Source organism: Acipenser ruthenus, chromosome 16 (genome assembly GCF_902713425.1).
Source record: "Acipenser ruthenus chromosome 16, fAciRut3.2 maternal haplotype, whole genome shotgun sequence".
Taxonomy (NCBI): Eukaryota; Metazoa; Chordata; class Actinopteri; order Acipenseriformes; family Acipenseridae; genus Acipenser; species Acipenser ruthenus.
In genome coordinates this window covers 6,051,180-6,072,686 of record NC_081204.1, presented here as the reverse complement: position 1 = coordinate 6,072,686, position 21,507 = coordinate 6,051,180, and the positions used below count along the sequence as shown (strand labels likewise).

General features: G+C 35.5%; 2 protein-coding genes across 3 annotated transcripts in view; both read right to left on the bottom strand.

Annotated features, from left to right (window-relative positions):
• Positions 1-919: 919 nt before the first annotated feature.
• On the bottom strand, positions 920-3,587 carry LOC117412538 (sentan-like). Its single transcript, XM_034020999.3, has 4 exons — positions 3,577-3,587; positions 2,822-2,856; positions 2,040-2,179; positions 920-1,087 (listed from the first exon to the last, which is right to left on the bottom strand). Exons 1-4 carry the CDS (start codon positions 3,585-3,587, stop codon positions 929-931), a joined length of 345 nt encoding a protein of 114 aa, XP_033876890.1. The 3' UTR covers positions 920-928.
• A 6,371-nt stretch (positions 3,588-9,958) lies between these two features.
• Positions 9,959-21,507, bottom strand: part of LOC117411951 (synaptoporin-like) — a 46,163-nt gene continuing 34,614 nt past the window's right edge. For both annotated transcript variants that reach the window (XM_058988584.1, XM_058988585.1), the window contains 4 exons: positions 18,337-18,461; positions 14,280-14,478; positions 12,604-12,795; positions 9,959-11,610 (listed from right to left, as the gene is read on the bottom strand). In XM_058988584.1, coding sequence (XP_058844567.1) covers positions 11,320-11,610; positions 12,604-12,795; positions 14,280-14,478; positions 18,337-18,461 — 807 coding nt within the window. In that variant the 3' untranslated portion in view covers positions 9,959-11,319. The remainder of the gene's footprint in view (positions 11,611-12,603; positions 12,796-14,279; positions 14,479-18,336; positions 18,462-21,507) is intronic.

Genomic DNA, 21,507 nt, shown 5'->3' with positions numbered 1-21,507 from the left:
TGAGTGGCACCCTGAACCAAAACTGCTACCACAGCATTTTGCAGCGCCATGCAATACCCTCTGGTATACGCCTAGTTGGTCAGGGGTTCATCCTACAGCAAGATAATGACCCAAAACATACCTCCAGGCTATGTCAGAACTACCTTAGAAGAAAAGAACAAGACGGTAGGCTTTAAATCATGGAATGGCCAGCACAGTCTCCAGACTTAAACCCCATTGAGCTGGTTTGGGATGAACTGGACAGAAGGGTGAAAGCAAAGCAACCTACAAGTGCAACACATTTGTGGGACCTTCTGCAACAGTGTTGGGAAGAACTTTCCAAACAATATTTGATTTCCATTGTAGAAAGAATGCCACGAGTGTGTTCGGCTGTTATATCTGCAAAAGGTGGCTACTTTGATGAGTCAAAAATTTAGATTAAATTTTGTTAAACAAAACAATTCCATGATTTCTTTTTTATCTCCAATTGTTTATTTGTTCTATGCTTTAATTTCAGAGTACATTGAGACATTAAACTGCGTAAATTTCAATAAAAACTGGAAAAATGGAGGTGTTCTAAAACTTTTGACTGGTAGTGTATATATATATATATATATATATATATATATATATATATATATATATATATATATATATATATATATATATATATTAGTTGCCTTTGGAGAAAGTGTGTGCACTCACTGTATCTAGATGCTCTTACAATTTTACAATTTACATTTATATAGCATCATTTATAACAAATCCTATCAGGTCAGTTTACTGTTCAAGCCATGCAAAGTCATGGCCAAATAAATGATTTAAATTGTATGTTATCATTATACAGTATTTTTTTTTTTTTCAACAAACCCCCCAAAAAAAAAAAAGTTATAAAGTTACAAAGCCGAATCAAGCCAACAGCTTCATGTGAACATTAACTGCAACGTATTTACTTGGAGGTTTTTGTATTTCGAATATCTTGTATAACATCGGACATGACTGTCAGGCTTATTACCAAGACCATGAAGTCTTCTAGATCCATTTTATTCTCTTTCTCTACTTCAAGGTCAGCGAAGATTTCTTTGTATTTTGGTTTCGTCTCTTGTCCCTGTCAAACACACTCGTGTTCAGAATGATTTGAAAAGACCACGTGTTCATTTGTTATTCATTTGGATATATTCTGTGACATTGGCACAGCTTCTAAATGAGCACAACCCAGAGAATAGTATAGAGGGAGATGCTGGGACTGTTCTAAATAGAGAATGGTCCACTCATACCATCGCCTAGTGGTAGGGTGCTGTAGGAGGTACTGCCTTGAGAAGAAGATGTTAATCCTTACTATTATAGACCTCAGGGCACTCCAAGCGTTTCTTCATATTGCATTTTAGTTCAGAAATCCCCTGAATCACTGCAAATCCTACCCTAGCTATATTAATTCTTAAGTGTCCAACTCATATGACCCAACATGAACACAGAAAAAATGCTGCATCAGTGTTTGTTACCAGGTAAGAGTTGTCCAGTTTATTTTGGAAAATTAGAATACGTCAAACTTGGAGTTCATGTCTGTATCCCATAATATTCATTATGTACTATAAGACGTTCAATTGTATATGTTATGCTTTTTCTGTTTCGTCTTATACGTTAATGTGTGATATACAAATCATTAAAGGAAGGACATTAAAATATAGGTGTATGCTAGGAGACAAATAGCATATATGAGATGAATAATTACAGCATTCTTTCAGTTTTGTATTTTCTATGGTATTTTTTTCCTGGTGTCATTTAATTTCCATAGACACTGCCTTTAATCTGTTTGCTTGTTTCCTTTTATTATGTCAGAAAGTGAGAGCTGCTCTGTATTTGCTATTCATAGATTCCTTTAAAGGTTAGAAAACATCAACACTCCTGGCGTATAAATAATAAATACATTGAAATCCTTTTATGTTAGGTGTTATTCCAGTACACTACATTTACTTAAAGGTTATAGAATCATTTTTAAATACCATAATCTTCTGTGAATAGCCATAATGATCATTTATGTTAAGTGATACAGGTCTTACCCTTGTGAAAATCTGAAATTGTGTCAATAATAAATCTTTAGCGCCTGCTTTGCTGAGTTTGCCGTCTGGTCCAGCAGAGTTATAAAATACCAGTGCTGCAGTTGCAGTCGCCATTTCTAGATCTGAGGCTTTTCCAAAAGCTGAAAGAAAAACAGCGAAACAAACATGAAAATGATATAATCCTAACCATATTAGCTGTGGTACAGGATTACAGCTAACAAAATAATTCCAGAAGCTCAATTTATATTAAACATGTATTTTTAAAGACGTATCTGGTACTACAGTAAGTTTAATACATCTCTGTTTGTCAGGCTTTCAGATAATGTTGCACTTCCTTAGTCATTTTACCTAGAGGGAGACATTCCCACACCTTCAACAGCTTCTTTTCTGTCATTATCCAACTTTAAACCAGTAACATCCTTTGACCCTGAAAACTGCTAACATTAAATGACCTAGGAAGTACAAGTGTAACAGACTTCCTGAGAGGCGGCATGAAAACTGAGAACGTTCTTCAACCAGATATCATGTTTTAAAATGAAAATACACATTTGGCATAACATGTGCTTCTTTCAAAACTGCACATTTGAGACCCATGTCTCCTAGTGAGATGTATTTGTTAGCAACAATAACTTTAAGACAGGTAGATGATTATTCAAGGCCTCTGTCATTGGAAAAAATAACTAAAAACAAATCTGCTCAGTCTGTTAGCTGGTAGCTGACAGCTTAGTTCAGGTGATTATAAATATAGGTTTATTGATATTGGAAATTGAGACATGCTTTACCTTTGACAGAAGCAAGCTGCTTGGAAATTGGTAAGCTGTATAGATGATATGAACAACATTATTTTATTGTAAGAGAAGCACAAGGAATTCACTTGAATTTTGACTTGCATTTTCATATACAGCTATTTTCCCAGTGCCCAGTATGAAAAAATACTTGTATATAAAATATTGTCTGTAATCAACAACATAGTTTACTATGGACATATAATTAATATATATTGTCTGTAATCAACAATATAGTTTACTAGGGATATATAATTAATATGACAGAAATGTATCCAGTATTTAGTGCTGCACATAGACACTGAAGGGACTTTATTTTCACAACTGCGTGAAATCTTTCGTCTAGAAGATGTTACACCTCCTGTCCTGAAACATACAATTATGCACTGTATATAACTGCTTAAAATTATTATATTTACACGTTATACTTGAAAATTTTCTCGTTCACACAGCAAACATAGTAACTTTCAAAAACCACACCACGATGTGCTGTGAAATAACCACTCTGGTAAACTGGCCACAGTACAGCAGTGAAAATATATTGTTGTATTGTTGTATGCAATAATTCATTTATATATGCAAATCAACTTTATAGAATCAAATTTAAATCATTATGTGCACTTGCAAAAAAAGCAATCAATCTGTATACTATTTTTTACAAAAAAGAATGGCAACATTTAAATGTTTAGTGCTAACAGCAGAATACTAACTTGGACAAAAAAGACCAGTCACCTACTCTTAGAAAAACTCACGTCTTAGGCATTTTCAGTGAAGACGATCGATCGTCCTGTTAATAGGAAGTTAGGATCTGTTTATTTGATTTTATTTCTTTCTCAGAGCTTGAAGCAGCCCCACAAATCATTAACCTGCCATTTATTTACCCAAAGTCACTTAGCAACATGCTTTAATATAGCAGAGATGCTTCTCAGTGAGGCTGCTGTTAACATTCAAACAGAGCTGTGTTTGCACTGCACACAACAATCAATCTTAACAGAGAAAGACTTGATTATCCCTAGGCAACAAACCAACTGTATTCTTTTCAAACATGGCTGCGTTTCTGTCACATTATCTCATAAACATAAATAGAGATATGTTTATAAACTATTTATTGTATTACCATTAGCCATAACTATTGGACATGCAATAGTGCAAACCGTATACATGTTAAAAGAAACTTAATAACTTAAACATAATGGAATGTTTAAAATACTGTACATGAACCCTTGTCACATGCCACAATGCGCTGAACTAACTATACAACAGTCATGCAAACATTGAACTACAAGTTAATGAAGTGTGCCGCAGCAAGGATATGTAATAAGGGATCATTAGGTATAAAAAGCCCTTTCCTGGCTCACACATTCGTGACTAAGTACTGAATAATAAAACTAATTTGGACAAAAACGTAATAGTCTGCAACAAATTGGGTGTCAAAGTGCCATCAGAAATCATGAAAACCCTGACAAAATCTTTATTTTATTGACTTTCAGTCATCAAAATGAACATGATAAGGAAAGACAAGTAATGATAATCTACACAAATCTTCAACAATTGAGCAAGCATGCATGCCTACTGGGTTGGCTGATTCAACATGGTTTTGAATATTGGTTCTGTCCTTCACTTTTAATTGAGCAACTTCTATTTCCATCTCATCAATTCGCTTAGCTGTGTAATATTATGTTCCAAATCAAAGAGTGGGTAGCATAGCCGTCAATAGGCAAAATAGCAGGTCTGCCAGACTTTGATAGTAAGAGCTTGGGTTGCCTAGTTCGTTTCCTAATACTTCTATTTTTTTTTTAATTCCATTTGCGTCTGAATTTGTAACCTAATGATATTTGAATTCTATACTGCTAATGTGTTCTTTGGAGACCTACTTGACCTTTTAGTATTCGTTATGGATGATGAATAATAAACATGCAATACCTGAAAAACAGATGCCGTCAACATAAAAAAAGACATTAATAATGCTCTTTAAAAAGACAATTAACATAAACAATGAATTGAACATTACAATAATATAAAATATTCAACAAGCGTATCTCTCTCAGGGAAAAGTACTTAAGAAATATAAATGCCACCTTCACATCTGTGTTAGGGAGTCAGGCCTGCAATGTAGTTCACCATATGGGAATACCATTAAAAACACCTGGGTTTTAAAAATGGTTCAAATGAATATGTTATGCAGTACACACAAATCAGGTTATCTAAATACCTAATGACTGTTTATTTAGTGTGTACACTGAGTTTTTGGCGGACAGACACATTAGGCGAAGCTGACTGCTGTGGTTACTGTATACATTTTAATTTATTCAGGCAGTTACCAAGCTTCAAATGGATAAGCCCTGCATGAAGTCCAGTGTCTTTGTATCCTGCAAATGTTTCTTTAAATAGTTATTTTCATCTAATTAGTGATTGATCAATAATGCAATTGATTCCACAGTATACATAAGAGCTGACCAGTTTGGTGGTGCACAATTCAAAAGGCTCCTTTCCTTTCATTTTCAACCTCTTGCATGAGGAAGTTGGATTGAGAATACAAATATAAAACGAGACTGTTTTGACTGCTGTACTGATGGTCTCTGCTTTATTGATCAGACACTAATAAAATTATATATATATATATATATATATATATATATATATATATATATATATATATTATATATATATTATATATATAAAATATACTGTATATATATATTTATACTGGCACTACATACGAGCGTCCTTAATGTTTCTACATTTGTTCTGCTTTGTGTTTGAAATATTTTCAAAAGTTATAAATGTTATCCATATTAACAACCTTGACACTGTTTTGACACAAAGGGAAGCATTCCCACAAAGAACACTTTTACAGTGTATTGATTTGCACTGCAATAAAAGCTTCTGACAGATTGGTACAGGCCTCCTATTCATGGCTTCTTGGCAATCCTGGCTACTGGCGTCTGCTTGTGGAAGAACTGAGAGCAGCAGCTTGCAACAGGTTAAAATATGCAAACGCTCTGGTTTATTTACTATAATTTGTTTTATCAGCAAAAATAGTGCTCATGATTCTGGTCCATCATTTCTACAGTAATTATTTACACCAGATCACTTGGGCAGACAAAACCCAATTAGCATGCTAATCAGTAACATCAATTTTCATTTGTATTTCAATATTCTGAAAAAAATAAAAATATGTGCATTGCAGCATTGACAATATTAAGCCCTGTCAAGTAATATAAAAACATTTACAAAAAATGAAATGGTAAAATAGGTTTTAATTGACTTTGCTGAAGTTTCACCTTGTGCTGTTTTCCCCAGGCATTACTCTAGCCTGTGATCATAGCTGTGCTTTAAGATGTAATTAAAAAAGGTTTTGAGCAGAATGGACTTCCCTCTTGTAAGGTTTACTCTGTGCTTCACAGTTCTGTTTGAAAAATTGCTACTTGCAGACTGCATGCTATTAATGTCACCCCACAATTTAATGTAAATTACCTCACAGTAATTCAACACAGAAGAGCACCTACATCTAAAATTCCAGTAATCATTCCCCCTCAAAACTAGCCACCTCCAGAGGTTTCTCCACATTATAAATCTATCTATCTATCTATCTATCTATCTATCTATCTATTCAGAGTTAAAGCTGTGAAACTCTTAGATTACAATCACCTTACCTCTCTTTACCATGTTTCCACAAGAAACCTGTATCATCTGAAAATGTAACTTTGTTTTTTGGATGTGTATTGTACATTGTGAATTTTGTTATAATTCAATGAATTGTGGTAGAATATATCGTTAGAAATTAACTAGTACAAGAATATCCATCAGGAAAGGCTGCAGGTTATCATTTTTCTTTATAAGGCATATGGTGGTATAATTTTTAAAGTTCTTCCATTGGGAGCTCAATTTATGCTGTACTTCCTGGAGCTTGTTTTGCGTTTCGGCACTTTCATGGATTTACTGATTGCGGTATTTCTCTCAGGGCCAATTTTGCTTATTGTTTGTTAAAGAAGGGCACACAAGCACTGAAGAAAGTACTTAGACAAACACAGGGGAATTCAGTTCAGCTTCCATTATGTATCCATTAAAGCCAACAAACTAACCACCAGCTTTTACAGAGCAGCAAATATATGTATAATAACTGTGATATAAAATACCAGTGCTGCAGTTGCAGTGTTACGGTCTTGTCCTGTTATTGAAGCTGATATGCCAATGTGAGGTATTGGACAGTACCACATTCATTATGTAAATGTTATTCTGTAACAAGGTATGGTTGGTACACATTTGCAAAATATTGGTAAGAATGAGCCAACTTCCGATCACACCCCCAGTCAGGCTGCTCCACACAAAGAGATATACAGTGCATATGAACATGTCATATGTACTGTTATACTTCTACAATAAGTACAGGATGCATTGACTGTACATGGAGATAACAAGACAAAGTGAAGGATATTACGCTAGCGACACAGACAGCTGTCTTCAAGTACACACAAAGCATCCTCCAATAAAAGCAGTTTATTGAAACCGCCCTGTGTTTTGTAATTGTAGGAGAACAGTATTTGGAATCTCAATTAATTAATCCCACTATCAATACAAAACAATAAAGAATCATTTGAGGGTCTTTTCATTTGTAAAACCTTACCCTCACGCAATTTGGACAAATATTTCAAACTGTGTTTTCCTGAGGTGGTAACACGGGAGCTGGAAACGGAAAAGCTAAATGTCTCAGTCGTTGGACCTAAAATTTATAGCCTCTTTCTTTAACACCAGAGAGCATTTCCCGTTTGGTCTCCAGTCACTATGGTTACTGCTATAAGAGATGTCAGTAATACGGATGAAAGGGCCAGCACAGATAACATAGATGGTAAAATATGTACCCTTTCAGCTAGGGCTTTATTACCCCTTACATAAAATACCAGTGTATTACTAGTGTGTATTTCTTCATACAGCCATTGTTATGACACGATATGAACATTTACTATTATGGTACCAATCAACAAATTAAGGCTGCCACTGTGGTTCCAATGCAATTGCAAATCATTTACTCACAGTGGTATTTGACTGATAAAGTGCCTAGGACCTGATGGTAGGACAGGACAGAGAGCTTTGTCATATGTAAACTGCAATCCAATAGATATAAATGAAATTAGCTCAACAAAAAAACGATATATATATATTATTTTTATTTTATTTATTTTTTTACTATTTTTTAAAAATTTAGTAGTCGCCAATTTTTTTTTTAATTTTTTTTTTTTTTATCATTTTCTCCCAATTTAGAATAGCCAATTATTTTTAGGCTCAGCTCACCGCTACCACCCCCGCGCTGTCCCCCGAAGCGTGTGCCGTCAGCCGACCACTTCTTTTCACACTGCAGACCCACCATGCAGCCACCTCAGAGCTACAGCGTCGGAGGACAACGCAGCTCTGGGCAGATTACAGCATTTTGGCGCGTTCACAAGTTTATAATGATTTAAAGAAGCTTTGGTTGAATTGTCTTACTGGATAGTTGATGCCAATTATAGATAACTCAAGGCTAAGTTGAAGATTATTATAAGACCATGTGCTATTTTCAACATATTCTCATTGGCTTCACAAGGGTTATGTCAATTCCTTCTCTCAGTTTTCATGTGTGTCAAAAAAAGATCTGTTAAGCACTGCTAACAGGGAAATACAGTAGCAAGAAATAATTTGCAGGCTGCGTGGTGCATTTAACAGAATAATCATTGCATTGGGGGCTGGGGACAGAGCATGTCACCCTTTGTAAAATATCTACTGCTGCCTTTCCCTGATCAGGCTCCTGCCACATGGGTTGAAAGGGAGATTTAATTTGTTATCTGCCTAGTGTGCTCACTTAAAACCATATTCTGAAAATGAAATGTACTATGTGCTCATTGTGTGTTGGCTTAGGCTCATTACGTTGTTGCTGCAGAGGTTTACTGCAGTGCTACACAAAACATTTAGTAGAACTAGTCCATGTTTTTTGGAAAATTATTTTGTGTTAATGAGGCAATAGAAAATTAGCTTCTAGCATTATTGCAGAGGGTAAATACACAGTTTCCCCTTTTAAATATATTATGTGACTAGAGTATAAAACCATATCCATTTTGAATACCAACTTTACTTGCATTCATAAAGTATGCCACAAATGCATGTACTGACATTACGCTGTAAAATGCCAGACACAAAGCAATTACCAATGTGCATGATATATTACAACCACATAGAATTCTGGTCCAGCATGTCATATTCAAAAATGCTATTAAGCAGCTGATTATTGACAGAGTTTACTTCCTCTAAATGTCAACCACGATGGTCACACCTGTCTGAGATATTGATCTTTATAAGAAGAAAATAGGTGATGCATACATTATGTTAAACTGGTTCCAAATGTGTGATCCCTCAAAAAATGAGGCAGCCATAATGTGACCTTTAAAACAACACCACAATTACTTATTTTTTATTTTTAATTTAGAGTGCCCAATTATCCCCCCCCCCCCATTTAGAATGTCCAATTATTTTTCCCCTCACCACAGAGCTCAGGAGAACTGGAGATTCAGTGAGCATCCTTTGATCTCACAACCAAGCTAGTTTCCTTTTTCACACCCAGGAACACCAAAAAGACTGACATACAGCACTCCAGCAGAGGGGTTTTAGTACTGTGCTGTATGTGATCTTTGTTCTTAATGCACAGCACCTGACAATACCTGAAAAGAACCACACAGTCACATATAAAGACTACACTTTTATAGCAAATGTCACTGATTAGGAGACCTTTTATGAGGGATGGGGATTCCATGGGGTGTTAGAGAGACAGAATTGTTAGGGGCTGTTTCTCCTCACCGTGCTACAGACACCTGTGTCTTCCAGGGACAGTAGCTTGCCGACATCTGCTGTAAAGTTGTAAAAAGGCAATTGGCGTGGTCATCTGATCAGAGGAAAGCCATTGACTACTCCTGAGAGCTAGTAAAATGTATAAAATGTTCAAAGTTTGAGGATAAATTTATGGAGCCTTTTGGAATTACAGTTAATGTACCAGTAATCATAATACACTATTACAAACAGAAGAAATACCCATTGAACACAATGTTAATTGGTTGATTTTGGTTAATTGGTTGATTTTAAAGAGGAATGCATTATTATTACAGTACGCAAGGTTTGTGCAACAACTTTATTAATCATATTTTAAAAGCATACTGATATACAATCTTATTCAGGTACACCTGATCACATTATAATGTAACACTGAGTTTAGAGCAAATACAACAATGGCATATACCTCATTTAACAAATGCATGTACTGCAATGATTTAAGTCACATGCTTTGGAAGTCAAGAAACAAGGTTCACAATTAAGAGAATGTCAAGTTACACTTCTATTCAAACTTATTTTTTGTTACAGAAATATGTGATTAATGAATGTATATCAACCTAATTTACAGTTCTACCTAGTTACAGTTATAAGATATTTCAAACACATACTCAGTGTTCCACTCATCCCTTTTCATATTTGTGCTTTCAGTTCTGAATTATGGCAGTTTAAGCAGCATATTTTAAAACATGTGTACTTACTAAAATCCTAAAAGTACAAAACAAAGGGAATGCTCCTTGTACAATAGCCGCTAACATCCAAGTAGTCACAAAACACCAACAATAAAGAACTATTGTTCATGGACAGTTATCAGTGTGCAATATTAATAGGGTAATATCATCAGGAACTTGGTTGTTACTGAATTTTTAAAAGCATAAAAAAAATGAATTTGGTTTATAGGAAAAAATAAATAAATAACTTTAAAATAAAGTAAAGTATAAGAAAATATAATTAGATATTACAAAAAAAGTTAACACATCTTAAACAAAAAAATAAACCTCAAAGACTAGATATTTTAGGTATGCGTTGAATAAATTAAATTAATTAAATTCTGCTTGCACTGCTGCTATACAATTACTCAAAATGTGCACACGCAGCAGATTTATAACTTACAATGTACAATATCATGCACTTCCTCAACACGATATAATAATAATCATCATCAATAATTTTACAAATGACCACGACTTCTTTCACAAGAGTGCAAAACAGAGTTCAAAAATACTTTCCGTCAAGATCTGTGGCATAGCAAATCACAGAAACAAATAGTTACAAACAGCTATAACCACTGGAATACAACATACCAAAAAAAAGAGAGAAAGAAAGAAAGAAAGAAAGAGAGGGAGAGGGGGAAGAGAGAGAGAGAGAGAGAGAGAGAGAGAGAGAAAACTAGAATAACATTATTTTTACAACACCTACAATGTTAACTTTTTAACTTTAGGTTTCACTCCCCAGATAATATCATTGTACCTCTCGCTACCTACAAACAAGATATGTTGTAGTTTGGAACCACTGCCTTTCTGACACTAGAATACTAACAACAGAGGAAAACACTCCTCATATTGTAGTCTAATTTAGACGTCAACTGATTATCGTGTGCCCTCTTAAGCTTTGTATCTTAAAATTCAGTGTAGATGTTACATCTAATTAGCAAAGGAGGTAGGCTCGCTTGGGGCATACCCTACCTGGCCATAGCCACCCACTTGGCCGTAGTTTGACTGCTGACCGAAGTCTCCTGGTGGATTGGTACCACCAGACTGGCCAATGTTTTCTTGCTCATATCTGCCTTGGTTGTAGGATTGCTGGTTATAGCCTCTTGGTTGCTTTTCTGTGGTGCTTGAAGGATACCTCTGGGTGGAAGAATGCCATCCAGTCTCCTTGAATACAAACCAAATATTTCCAGCCCATAGAACAAAGTTTAAGAATCCAAAGACCTGGAAAAACATAGGCAAAGCACTAATACCTTAGAAATGCCATTGTTACTGTACCTTAATTAAGATAGTTAATCATTTATTTATCATGTTATTGGAACATGTTTTTATTTGTGGCAGATAACATGTCTGGGAACTTTTACTTTAATGTATTGTGTTTTTTGTTGCGTACAGTGTTTTGTGATACTTTGGTATGAAAAGCGCAATATAAATGTAATAAATATATACATAAATAGATTACCACATACAGTATACTATTCCTATACCCACTTATTGTACATTTCATGCAGTATATTAGAATTAAATACTCAAATTGACACGAATCTAAACTCTGGCAGGTCAGGTCAACATCATGGTCAAGTTACTGTATTGAGTTTTCGTGTCTCAAGCAGTCTTTATGACTATCGTATTAAATTACGCTCTACTTCAATTAGCTAAGGTCTGCAAAAAATAGGTACCCAACAGAGCCTTAAACATAAGCAGCTAATACAGCTATGTTGGGTAGATGTGTGTAATAATTGAAAACTGCTTGAAATCTGAGAAAGTGGCAGGAACATCGACAAGAAGCAATCTTCTTAAAATCCAGAGCCATCGCTGCTGTGCTGTAATCTCACATGTAATGGAAAAAAAATTGTACTACAACCATAAAAATGATTTCATTTAATAATTACAAAAGGTGTCAGAAAGCCCTCTTCCCCTCTATCAACCCCTATGGTGATGTACATTCACCACCTTAGAAGATAAAACACAAAAAAGCAAAGCATAATGTGTAGCACAATTCCTAGGTCGTTATAGACTACTAGAATGTTATATTTAATCACACTGTCAGAAAATGTGGTCTCTGTCATTGGTGCTCAATAATGTGTACATTGCAAATGAAGCAAAAAGCTTTGTTGTGTGTTGTTAATTAAGACCTTCTGGCTTCAAACAGGAAAAGGAATTATCTGGAAAACCAAAGTAACTGAGAACGTTTCAGTGATTTTAAGTCATACTTACAACAGAAGTATTTAAACTTGCCCATACAGGTTTATGGAGAGGAAGGCATTTGTTGGACTGCACCTTACATGCAGACATTAACAAAAGCACCTCACTGGGGTCTGTGGCGGTCTTCACATCCGACAGACCCTTCGCCCAGGCAGACGAGCTCACCAGCCACATGAACGAGAACACCACCGTCACAATAAAATCCTGTTGAGGTGTAAGAAAACACAGCTGTTTCACTGAGAACACATTGTCTTGGTCTTATTCCACCCCCACCCCCTTTCACACGGAAATGGACAACACAAATGTGCAGTATCTGCAATTCAGAATTTTGAGTATACAGTAGTTACTACTGATCTATATATATATTTAACAACAAGCACCACACCAGTAAATATAAAATACAAATAAAAATATATTTAAAAAATAACTTTTAAAAGTTTTGTACACTAAATTTCCTCTGCAATAAGACCTTTTTAAAAAATACCAATTATACTTACATAGCATCTCATTAATTTTGTAAAGTAATGAGATGCTATGTAAGTATAAATACAAATACGCAAAGTACTTAATTCTCCAAGCTCACCTAATCCTTGAGTAAGTTTAACAAGCCTGGTTTAATATAGCCTGGCATACAATTTAACAAAGACCTGCCACAGTAGGGCAATGGATTCTCATTCTGCGACATGTCATCATATTGTTCTAGAGAAGTGATATTAATTTCATTAACATTACATGTTCTATGACTTTTTCACTCATAAAAGGAGGCATTTTAGCATAAACAACAGAGATTAAGATGGATGGCCAAGTAGCCTCAGGAAGGCGTCATAGTGTGAGTCTGCATCACTTGTCAGTCTGCCAGCAGGATGTCTACCATTAAAATGAGCCACAATCACCAACTAGAAACAGCTAATTTCTTTTCACAAAGCAACTCTCACCCACTCATCATCTTCATTCTGGTAGATTGTTAAAGGGAAAGGCAACTGAACTACTTGTGTGCCAACCCCCCCCAAAAATACCTGCAATTCATTGTTACGCTGACCATGAATTCTCTGCAAACAGATGTGTCGCAATAAAACAATGAGGGCACTATCGAGTACACTGATAACATATGTGTACTGAATTGATACAATCACCGTTTGCTAACAAGAACACAATTAAGATCCACTGATACTAATTCATAAATCAGAAATGTTTCAATGTATTAACGAACAGCTGAGACATTCTATTACAGAATCATGCACCGTGAAGTAGGTCAGTCATGCTTTTCTGAACCACTGTTCAATCTAGAACATCAAACATGTTTACACCTGCACTGTGATCACGGTGTGCTGCAGGAAGAGACTGTGCCTGTTACTGATACCAACATCAGCCAGTTGTTCTGCATCACTGCTATGGGACTGCTGTCAGAATTCCTAATATCCGTGAGCATTGGGTGAACTCATATGCACTTATAAAGGCAGAGGAAAAACAAATACTGCAAATCAGGATATGTGTGTGTGTATATATATATATATATATATATATATATATATATGTATATGTATATATATATATATAATATATATATATATATTATATATATATATATATATATATATATATATATATATATATATATATATATATATATATATATAGCGTGATCACAATCGTTATTATACTAATTATTAGAAATGAACATTGCTTACAATAAGTGGCCCCCTGTTGTTCTCTCTGTACTTGTTCTGGTAAAAAATGTACACAACAGTGGCCCCCAATGAGTACAAGAAAGCAAAGACTGCAATGGTAATGAAGAACTCGGCCGAAGAAGAATAGTCTCCTATCAGGAACAGTCTCTCTCGTCTTTTACCATCGCACGTGGGGGCATCAAAATACACCTGGTGCAACCTGAAAACGAAAATCAAAATCAAAATCTGTCATTATATACTTTTTTTATTCAGCATTTCTGGCAATTTTCATGGCAAGTGTCATGACATTACAGTGTGATTACATCAGGAAACAAATTATTGTTTGCAAGGCCATTTCAATGTAATTGCACTTGATTTGCCAAGTAAGAGCAGGACTCATTCATACTTACCCAGTTATTACCCTGTAATCTGGAAGTGCTAGCAGTACTTTATAGGGAAGGTACATTAAAAGGTATCATGGGGCTGCTGTGCTTGCAGACCAACATGAGGGGGCTGCTTGATGGGGTATAATTAAAGATGAAGAAAATGATAAACGTCAAATAATGATACAGCTAATTCGTGGTTGGAGAATACAAGTTAGGTACTGTAAAGGGGTCAAGGTACTAAGCTTGTATTAAAGTTATTGTCAAGGCAGTACTGTTGTGCTATTAGACTTACAAACCGGAGCACCAAAAAAATATAGTTTGCTGAGAATTTGATGTGAAATCCTTTGAAAAAAAAGCAGTCATGAGCAATAGGCTTTTCACCCTGCTCTATAAAACACCTTTGTGACCATTACAGGCTGTACTAATGGTACAGTAAGTTCTGTTCTGTCTGATCAATGATGAATGGCATAAAAGCATCATGCTGAGCAGACAAGCTCTACAGATCACTTTTAATGCAGAGGCGAACTTCAAAGAGAATACGCTGCACAAATCAAGTAGTAGATGTAGCCCTGGCAGCTACACGTCCCTTATGGAGTGATTTTTTTTTTGGTCTAAATTTATGAGAAAATGTACCTCTTACCTAAAATGCAATATTTCACATTAAAATGATGCTGGGAAACCACTTAGTGAAAATGTTCCCACACTGCTACACGACTCCCGTAACAGAAGGGAAATTCAGTTGAAGTAATTTTTCCTTTTTTTTTAACTAAAAGAAATCCACAAAACTATTATTGTTCCTGTCCAATACAGAAAATGAATATAAAAGGGATATAGTTTTCCCCTTTAACAACTGGGAAGGGAAACCAGGTGCTCATGAATAGCTAAGCTGACAAAAAGTCAGGTTTGTGAGGATACGAAGTAGAACAAAGGCAGTTCTTAACAGAATTGATTCAGTTCAGAATCTTAACAGAACTGATTGTTCCTGTGGTGGCCTGTTAGAATTAAGCATGTAAATACTACTTCAAGGTTTTGATAGCGGTTTAATTGGTTCAATTAAACAATTTAGAAAAGGATTAGAACAAAGACCAGGAGTGGGAGGACCAACTGTGGCCAGACACCCCTGCATTAAACATAACTCTAATCACCTCAGGCTAGAATAGTTTTGTTCATAAAAAAAGGTCTAAAGACTCCCCAGTCTGATATCTGTGACCCCTTACTGCAGGCTTTTCTGTGAAATGATTAAGTATGCTGCAAATAGATTTCAATGAACAGCTGAAGTAGTCAGCCAATTGATTTGCTGAACTAGTACAAGACACTCGCAGTCTGTTCTGAGCCACTTGCAATATGACCCTGGCCAGTTCCCTTTTTTTGGCTGCCATTCTGAGAATGGCCAGGTGGTTAACAGAATACTTGGCAGCATTAATTCCATCAGACTGCAAGCAAGCAGATGCCTTTTCTGATTTCAGAAATGGTAAAGTTCCAAGTTGCAGTATATAATATATTACCAGTTCCACCTAGAAAACCACAATATCAATGAATGCCCTTATACAGTAAATATATAATATAAGGATAAGGATAAATTAAATAAGTGTCATATAGACCACATGTTCTTCATTGTATGGGTATATGGGTGTAATTTGTTCTTTAATTTATATCTGTTTGAACTGTAACTTATGCATCATGTTAGACAGGTTTACTGCAGTATTGTCACACTCTCGGTTTTAAATCGTCCTGTACACAATGCTGCCGGTGTTTATAAGGCAGTGCCACTGACCAAAGCTCCATCTGCATGTTAAGCAGTTTCGCAAGTCTGACAAAACTAACCACCCATACAAACCTCCTTCCTGCATAATAATCATCTGTTCAACCCTATCTCTTGGAATACAAAAATACATTATTCAAAACTTGAAAGTATTTTCCATAATAGAACTTAAGGCAAAAATTCATATTGCTCTCCACTGCAAAAAACAATATTATTTGTATTTGTTTATTTACTGTATTTATATATTTATATAGAAGAATATAAAAACATAAGAAAAGGCTGTTCAGCCCATCTATGCTTGTCTGGTTCCTTGTACAGTCGCCGTTGAGTTGGGTTTTAAAGGATCCAAGTGATTCACATTGAACAACATGCCTAGGTAACCCATTCCATACCCTCACCACTGTGAAGAAGTGTCTCCTTCCCTCGGTCCTAAGACTATCTTCAATTTCTAACTGTGTCCTCTGTGCTGCTTAATGCATTGGTAAGGATTAAAGTGCCACTTTACATTTGTTGACATTAAATTTTATTTATCACATTTCTGCCTAATCTAAAATTAAATTAAACTTCTTGCAATAGAATTTTGCTGTTTATATGGTTAAAATCGAAATGTTCTCCTGAAGAACACACATACTGAACAATGTGCGATTACTGTTCTCACCTTTAGCTATTGCTGCTAATTTACCGGTGTGTTCACTTTTATCAATTTCCACACTTTAATGTAGTTCTGTTTTAATCAATGAAATTATATTGTTAGAGTAAATATGTAAATATGTAATTCGTTTTTTTTTCAGTTTCAGAGCACTATTAGGTGAGATTTACTCAATAATTACTGCTTTTAAAACTGGAAATGTCAGAATTAACAATAACAGAAATAAGTCTCTTTGAAGTATTAAAGGTGCATTGCACATACAGCATGTGTAAACTGTTAAAGTGATCTGTACTCTGGATACAGAATGCCAGTCATAGAAATTCCCAATTACCTTATCCTTTCTCATTTAAGTTATATTCCATAGAGAAAAAAAGTCAATTAAGCTCTGAATTTAGATTTAAATCCCACAATGCACATTAAATTGTGCAATTATGGTAAAGTTCCAATTGTCACATGTCTTTAGCAACATTTATATTGGCCACTGTAAGTAGCTCCAAGAATATCTAAATGCAACTCTTACCCTCATAGGGTTATAATAGTTTGTCTTTAATACACAGCACTAATACCACATACATGGACAGGCGTTACTGGTGTGTATCAACAGAACAATGAAGAATGCACTATAAACGTCAGGTCAGTATATACAGGTGTCAATTGCAGTCCTCTCAAGAACCAGAAAAGCATGACAGCTCCCCTTCAAGGAATTAAGACCATCGGAAACTGTTGAACCACACCAATCTAGCACTGCCTACCTTCTTGCTGAATTGGTACCTCCTTGGCAACAGATCTAGGTGTGTCAAGTGGGAAAAAATGTTCTAAGAATCTCCTTTTCAAAGCACAAAGCAGTGTTTTTTAAATTGAAATTGCCATCTCTTGTACTGAGTTGTTAGCCATTATAAATGTAACAAGTGCAGAGTTAAGTGATGTCAGCTAAGAAATAAATACTACTACTACTGCTGCTGCTACTACTACTACTAATAATAATATATGTGCATATATATTACAGCAGGGTGTCTGGTTAGCTCATCATCGGGCACTGAGCTTTAAAGGGATTATTTGGAGCACTAACATTACTGCTGTAAAATGATACAAAATGGAAGCCTCAGCTGTTTGAGGGACATACTACTGTATGTATTTTACATTAAAAAAGGGTTAACATATACATTGTCAATGTATTACCTGTTTCTAAAAGCAAGACAACAGGCGAGGCTGAGAACGACTTCAGCATTTAATTGACTGCAAACAAAGATGGTGTAAAAACATTAAGGCCCACTGTCTTACCTGAAAGGGTAAGCAAACTCTATCCCAACACTTAGGTCGCTGTCTGTCTTGTTCTGACAGTCTACACTGACTTTCAGCTGTCCAGAATAACCACCACATGTTGCAAATGCAAAAATTGCAAAAAGCTGTAATAAAACAGAAACAAAATTAGTGCCTAGTTATAACTAATAAGTAGTTATACATAATTTACAGTGTTTTTTTTCCCAGAACTGTACAATATTACCACGATAAAGTTTTATAAATATTTATACAATATGTTCTGCTCATAACAAGTATAACGTAGGCTCATCCAGTAAATTAATCTTATGGGCAATGTTCTGTGCAATTCACAACATTGATGTAGGTATGAGGCAAAATGTTTGTCCGACTGAATTTATGATTGAGTGTAAAGTTATACGGGTTCTCATGAAGCTGAAGAACATGTTTTTTGTTCCATTGTTAAAAATCAAACACATAACACAGCAAAAGTAGCTGACAGACTGAACTGCTGCATCCTTTATACAGCACAAGATTTCAGCAGAAGAGTCCTGGTCCCCACATCAACACCTCCAGAATCCAGCAGTCAGTAGTGCTAACTTTCATCTGTCTTGATATTGAATGACAGTCTCAGAGACAGCATGCTTTGATCACACCCCCACAACTATGCATCCAGGAGTCTAAAGGCGTTTTGCTTTGTAATATCTCTCTCTTTTTTTCTGTGGAACCATACAATTTGCATTTTTACAAGGCCAAGACACATTTCTGTCTGAAAAACCAACACATTGTAGGAGATTTAATGTAAGAAAAATATGTATTTTTTTATTTTGCATTACATTGGAAAAATAACAGTGTCACCAAATGACCACAATATGGATCACACACAAAAAATATATACAATTTACCTTAATGTGAACGACAAAATAAGTCTGTTGCCATTTTACTGAGGTAGCTATTTCACATCTGCAGATATATTAATGACATGGAGTGAAAAATAGGCTTTGTGAAATAGGACATTCTTTAAATGTTTTGTCATGGATATTTGGGTAGTGGGTCTTACTGGGTGGCTGTTACAGTAAGACTTTCAAGATTCTAAAGCTCCTAAGGGCATCTTCCAGACAGAACTGAGTGAGACTCCCTTGCATTGCTGATCAATGACTGTGAAACTGAAGACATCTCAGAGTGGGTATGTGCAGCATCAGATATTTTTACAGAGCCACAGCATATCAAGGGTATAAAAACTGCAGCAAAACCAAAGTTTGAGTTGGGGGTCAAACAAGTGATTCCATTAATCTGTCTACTTTATCAGGGAGCACTACTGCTCAATACTAGAGAAACCACACTTCCAATACTATAGGATCTGTGTTACCCTCTATCAATACTAATATGGGATAGTTGGAGGATATTCACATGTATATTTCACCTTCCAGTATAGTCTCAAAAGTGTCTTAAAATTATAAATCGCTCAAGAAACAATCCATCACTTTTATGACAATCCAATTTAATAACATTCCTGCTGTGGCACACGATGCTGAAAGAGTCAATTTATTTGAAGGAAACTTTAATAAATAAACTTTCTACTTGCCATCCCTAAATCTTTCTGGAAACCTGAAGAGTAGCTTTTCTTACAAACTAATTGGTGCTTGCAAGTGATTCACAGGAAATCTTTAGCATGAGGAGGCTGCTCTGAGGTTTTTTGTAGCTGGAAACCAAATAACGTGAGCTCTACTCAAAGAGACACATCAATTAAAGGCCTGAGATGTCTTTGTAATCAATGCATCTCCTTCGGGAAATGTTATCAGGCTTCAGATAAAAGTTGCTTTTCAGATTTTTCCAGGTGAGAAACAGAAATAGACACTAGTGCAAATTAATTGTGAGTCATTAAGAAAGCAGTCACAGCTCAATTGGAAGAACAGTGGTCGCACAACCACACTGCAATCATCTTTGGAAGAATGACTGGGCAAACTGTCATTGATTAATGTAAGAGGCCAGACACCCTAGGGTTCACATTATGAACATTTGCTGCAATACATATGGAATGAGAAGGCAGAACTGGCCCACAGACAGTCAATCAAGATTGGTAATAAAATCCTGACATTTAGCTTTATGTATTATAAAGCCCAAATTAATTATTATAAAGTGATTTGCTGAATGCAATTACGACACAATACATACCAATGAGATTCATGTGTGCAATATCCATGATCTATGGAAAGACTGTTCAGACGTTTATTCTAAACTTATTGTAACCTTTCTCGGAAAAGCATCTCCATGTGTGACTCAGAACCAAAATTAATGTGACTGATATTTGATCATACCGTATAAGGTTGCTATTAAAGAGATAAGTGACCTTAATTAACACATAGAGAACTAGGATAACTAATCTCCCAACACTATAATTGTTGTTACTATTTTAAGCTATATGTGTTATGTACATATTAAATGTATCATGTCAAACCTCTTCACAGCTTGGGGCATTGTTAAATAAGACTTTTTTTGACAACTCTCAGTCGTTCATTTATTGCAGGAGATGAGGAGTACAGCACCCTGCTCTTTCTGTTGGCCTTCAGCTTCTTTCATTTACCTGTAGGCCATTAGGTGGTCAATGTGTGCTTTTCCGCCACCTATAATACAGGTCATTAAAAAAGTGAATGATTTATATACTGCAATCTAAATCAAAATACTGCCAACAAAAATGTAATGCACGCTGGACATTTTCACAGCAGCTCTTGGTCACAAGAGACAAAACCTGCAAATGGACATTATTAATCTTCTTACAGCTGATTTGGTAAATTGATCTTGACACCTTAACATCAGGCGAGCACATCAGTACCAGTATCTGTACCAATAAACTTCAACTTTCACTCTGTTGAAATCTAAAGTCTGTAACAGATCAAAACAGATAGCATGAAATTATTGCACTGCAGAAATAAGAATTCCTTCCCATCTTCCCAAGCACCTTCTCTCTCATCCATTTCCTGCTTCAGAAGATTTTAACAATGTGATACGGTTTTGTGCTACACCACATAAGACAGGGGATCCATTCTGCTGTGATCATGTGTTATTGAAATTCCATTAAAGCAACTGTTTTTAATTGTTCAACTATACATGTAGCAGACTGCTCTTACTGAATAGTAATGAATCTTTGAGTGTCGGCATTCTGTCTTTTTTTTCACAAGATATGCAGTTCAATTA

Coding starts and splice junctions, on each gene's coding strand:
- LOC117412538 (XM_034020999.3), bottom strand. Junction 2,180..2,821: donor GCAGCTTGCTTCTGTCAAAG/GTAAAGCATGTC, acceptor TTTTTCTTTCAG/CTTTTGGAAAAGCCTCAGAT. Junction 1,088..2,039: donor AATTTCAGATTTTCACAAGG/GTAAGACCTGTA, acceptor TGTGTTTGACAG/GGACAAGAGACGAAACCAAA.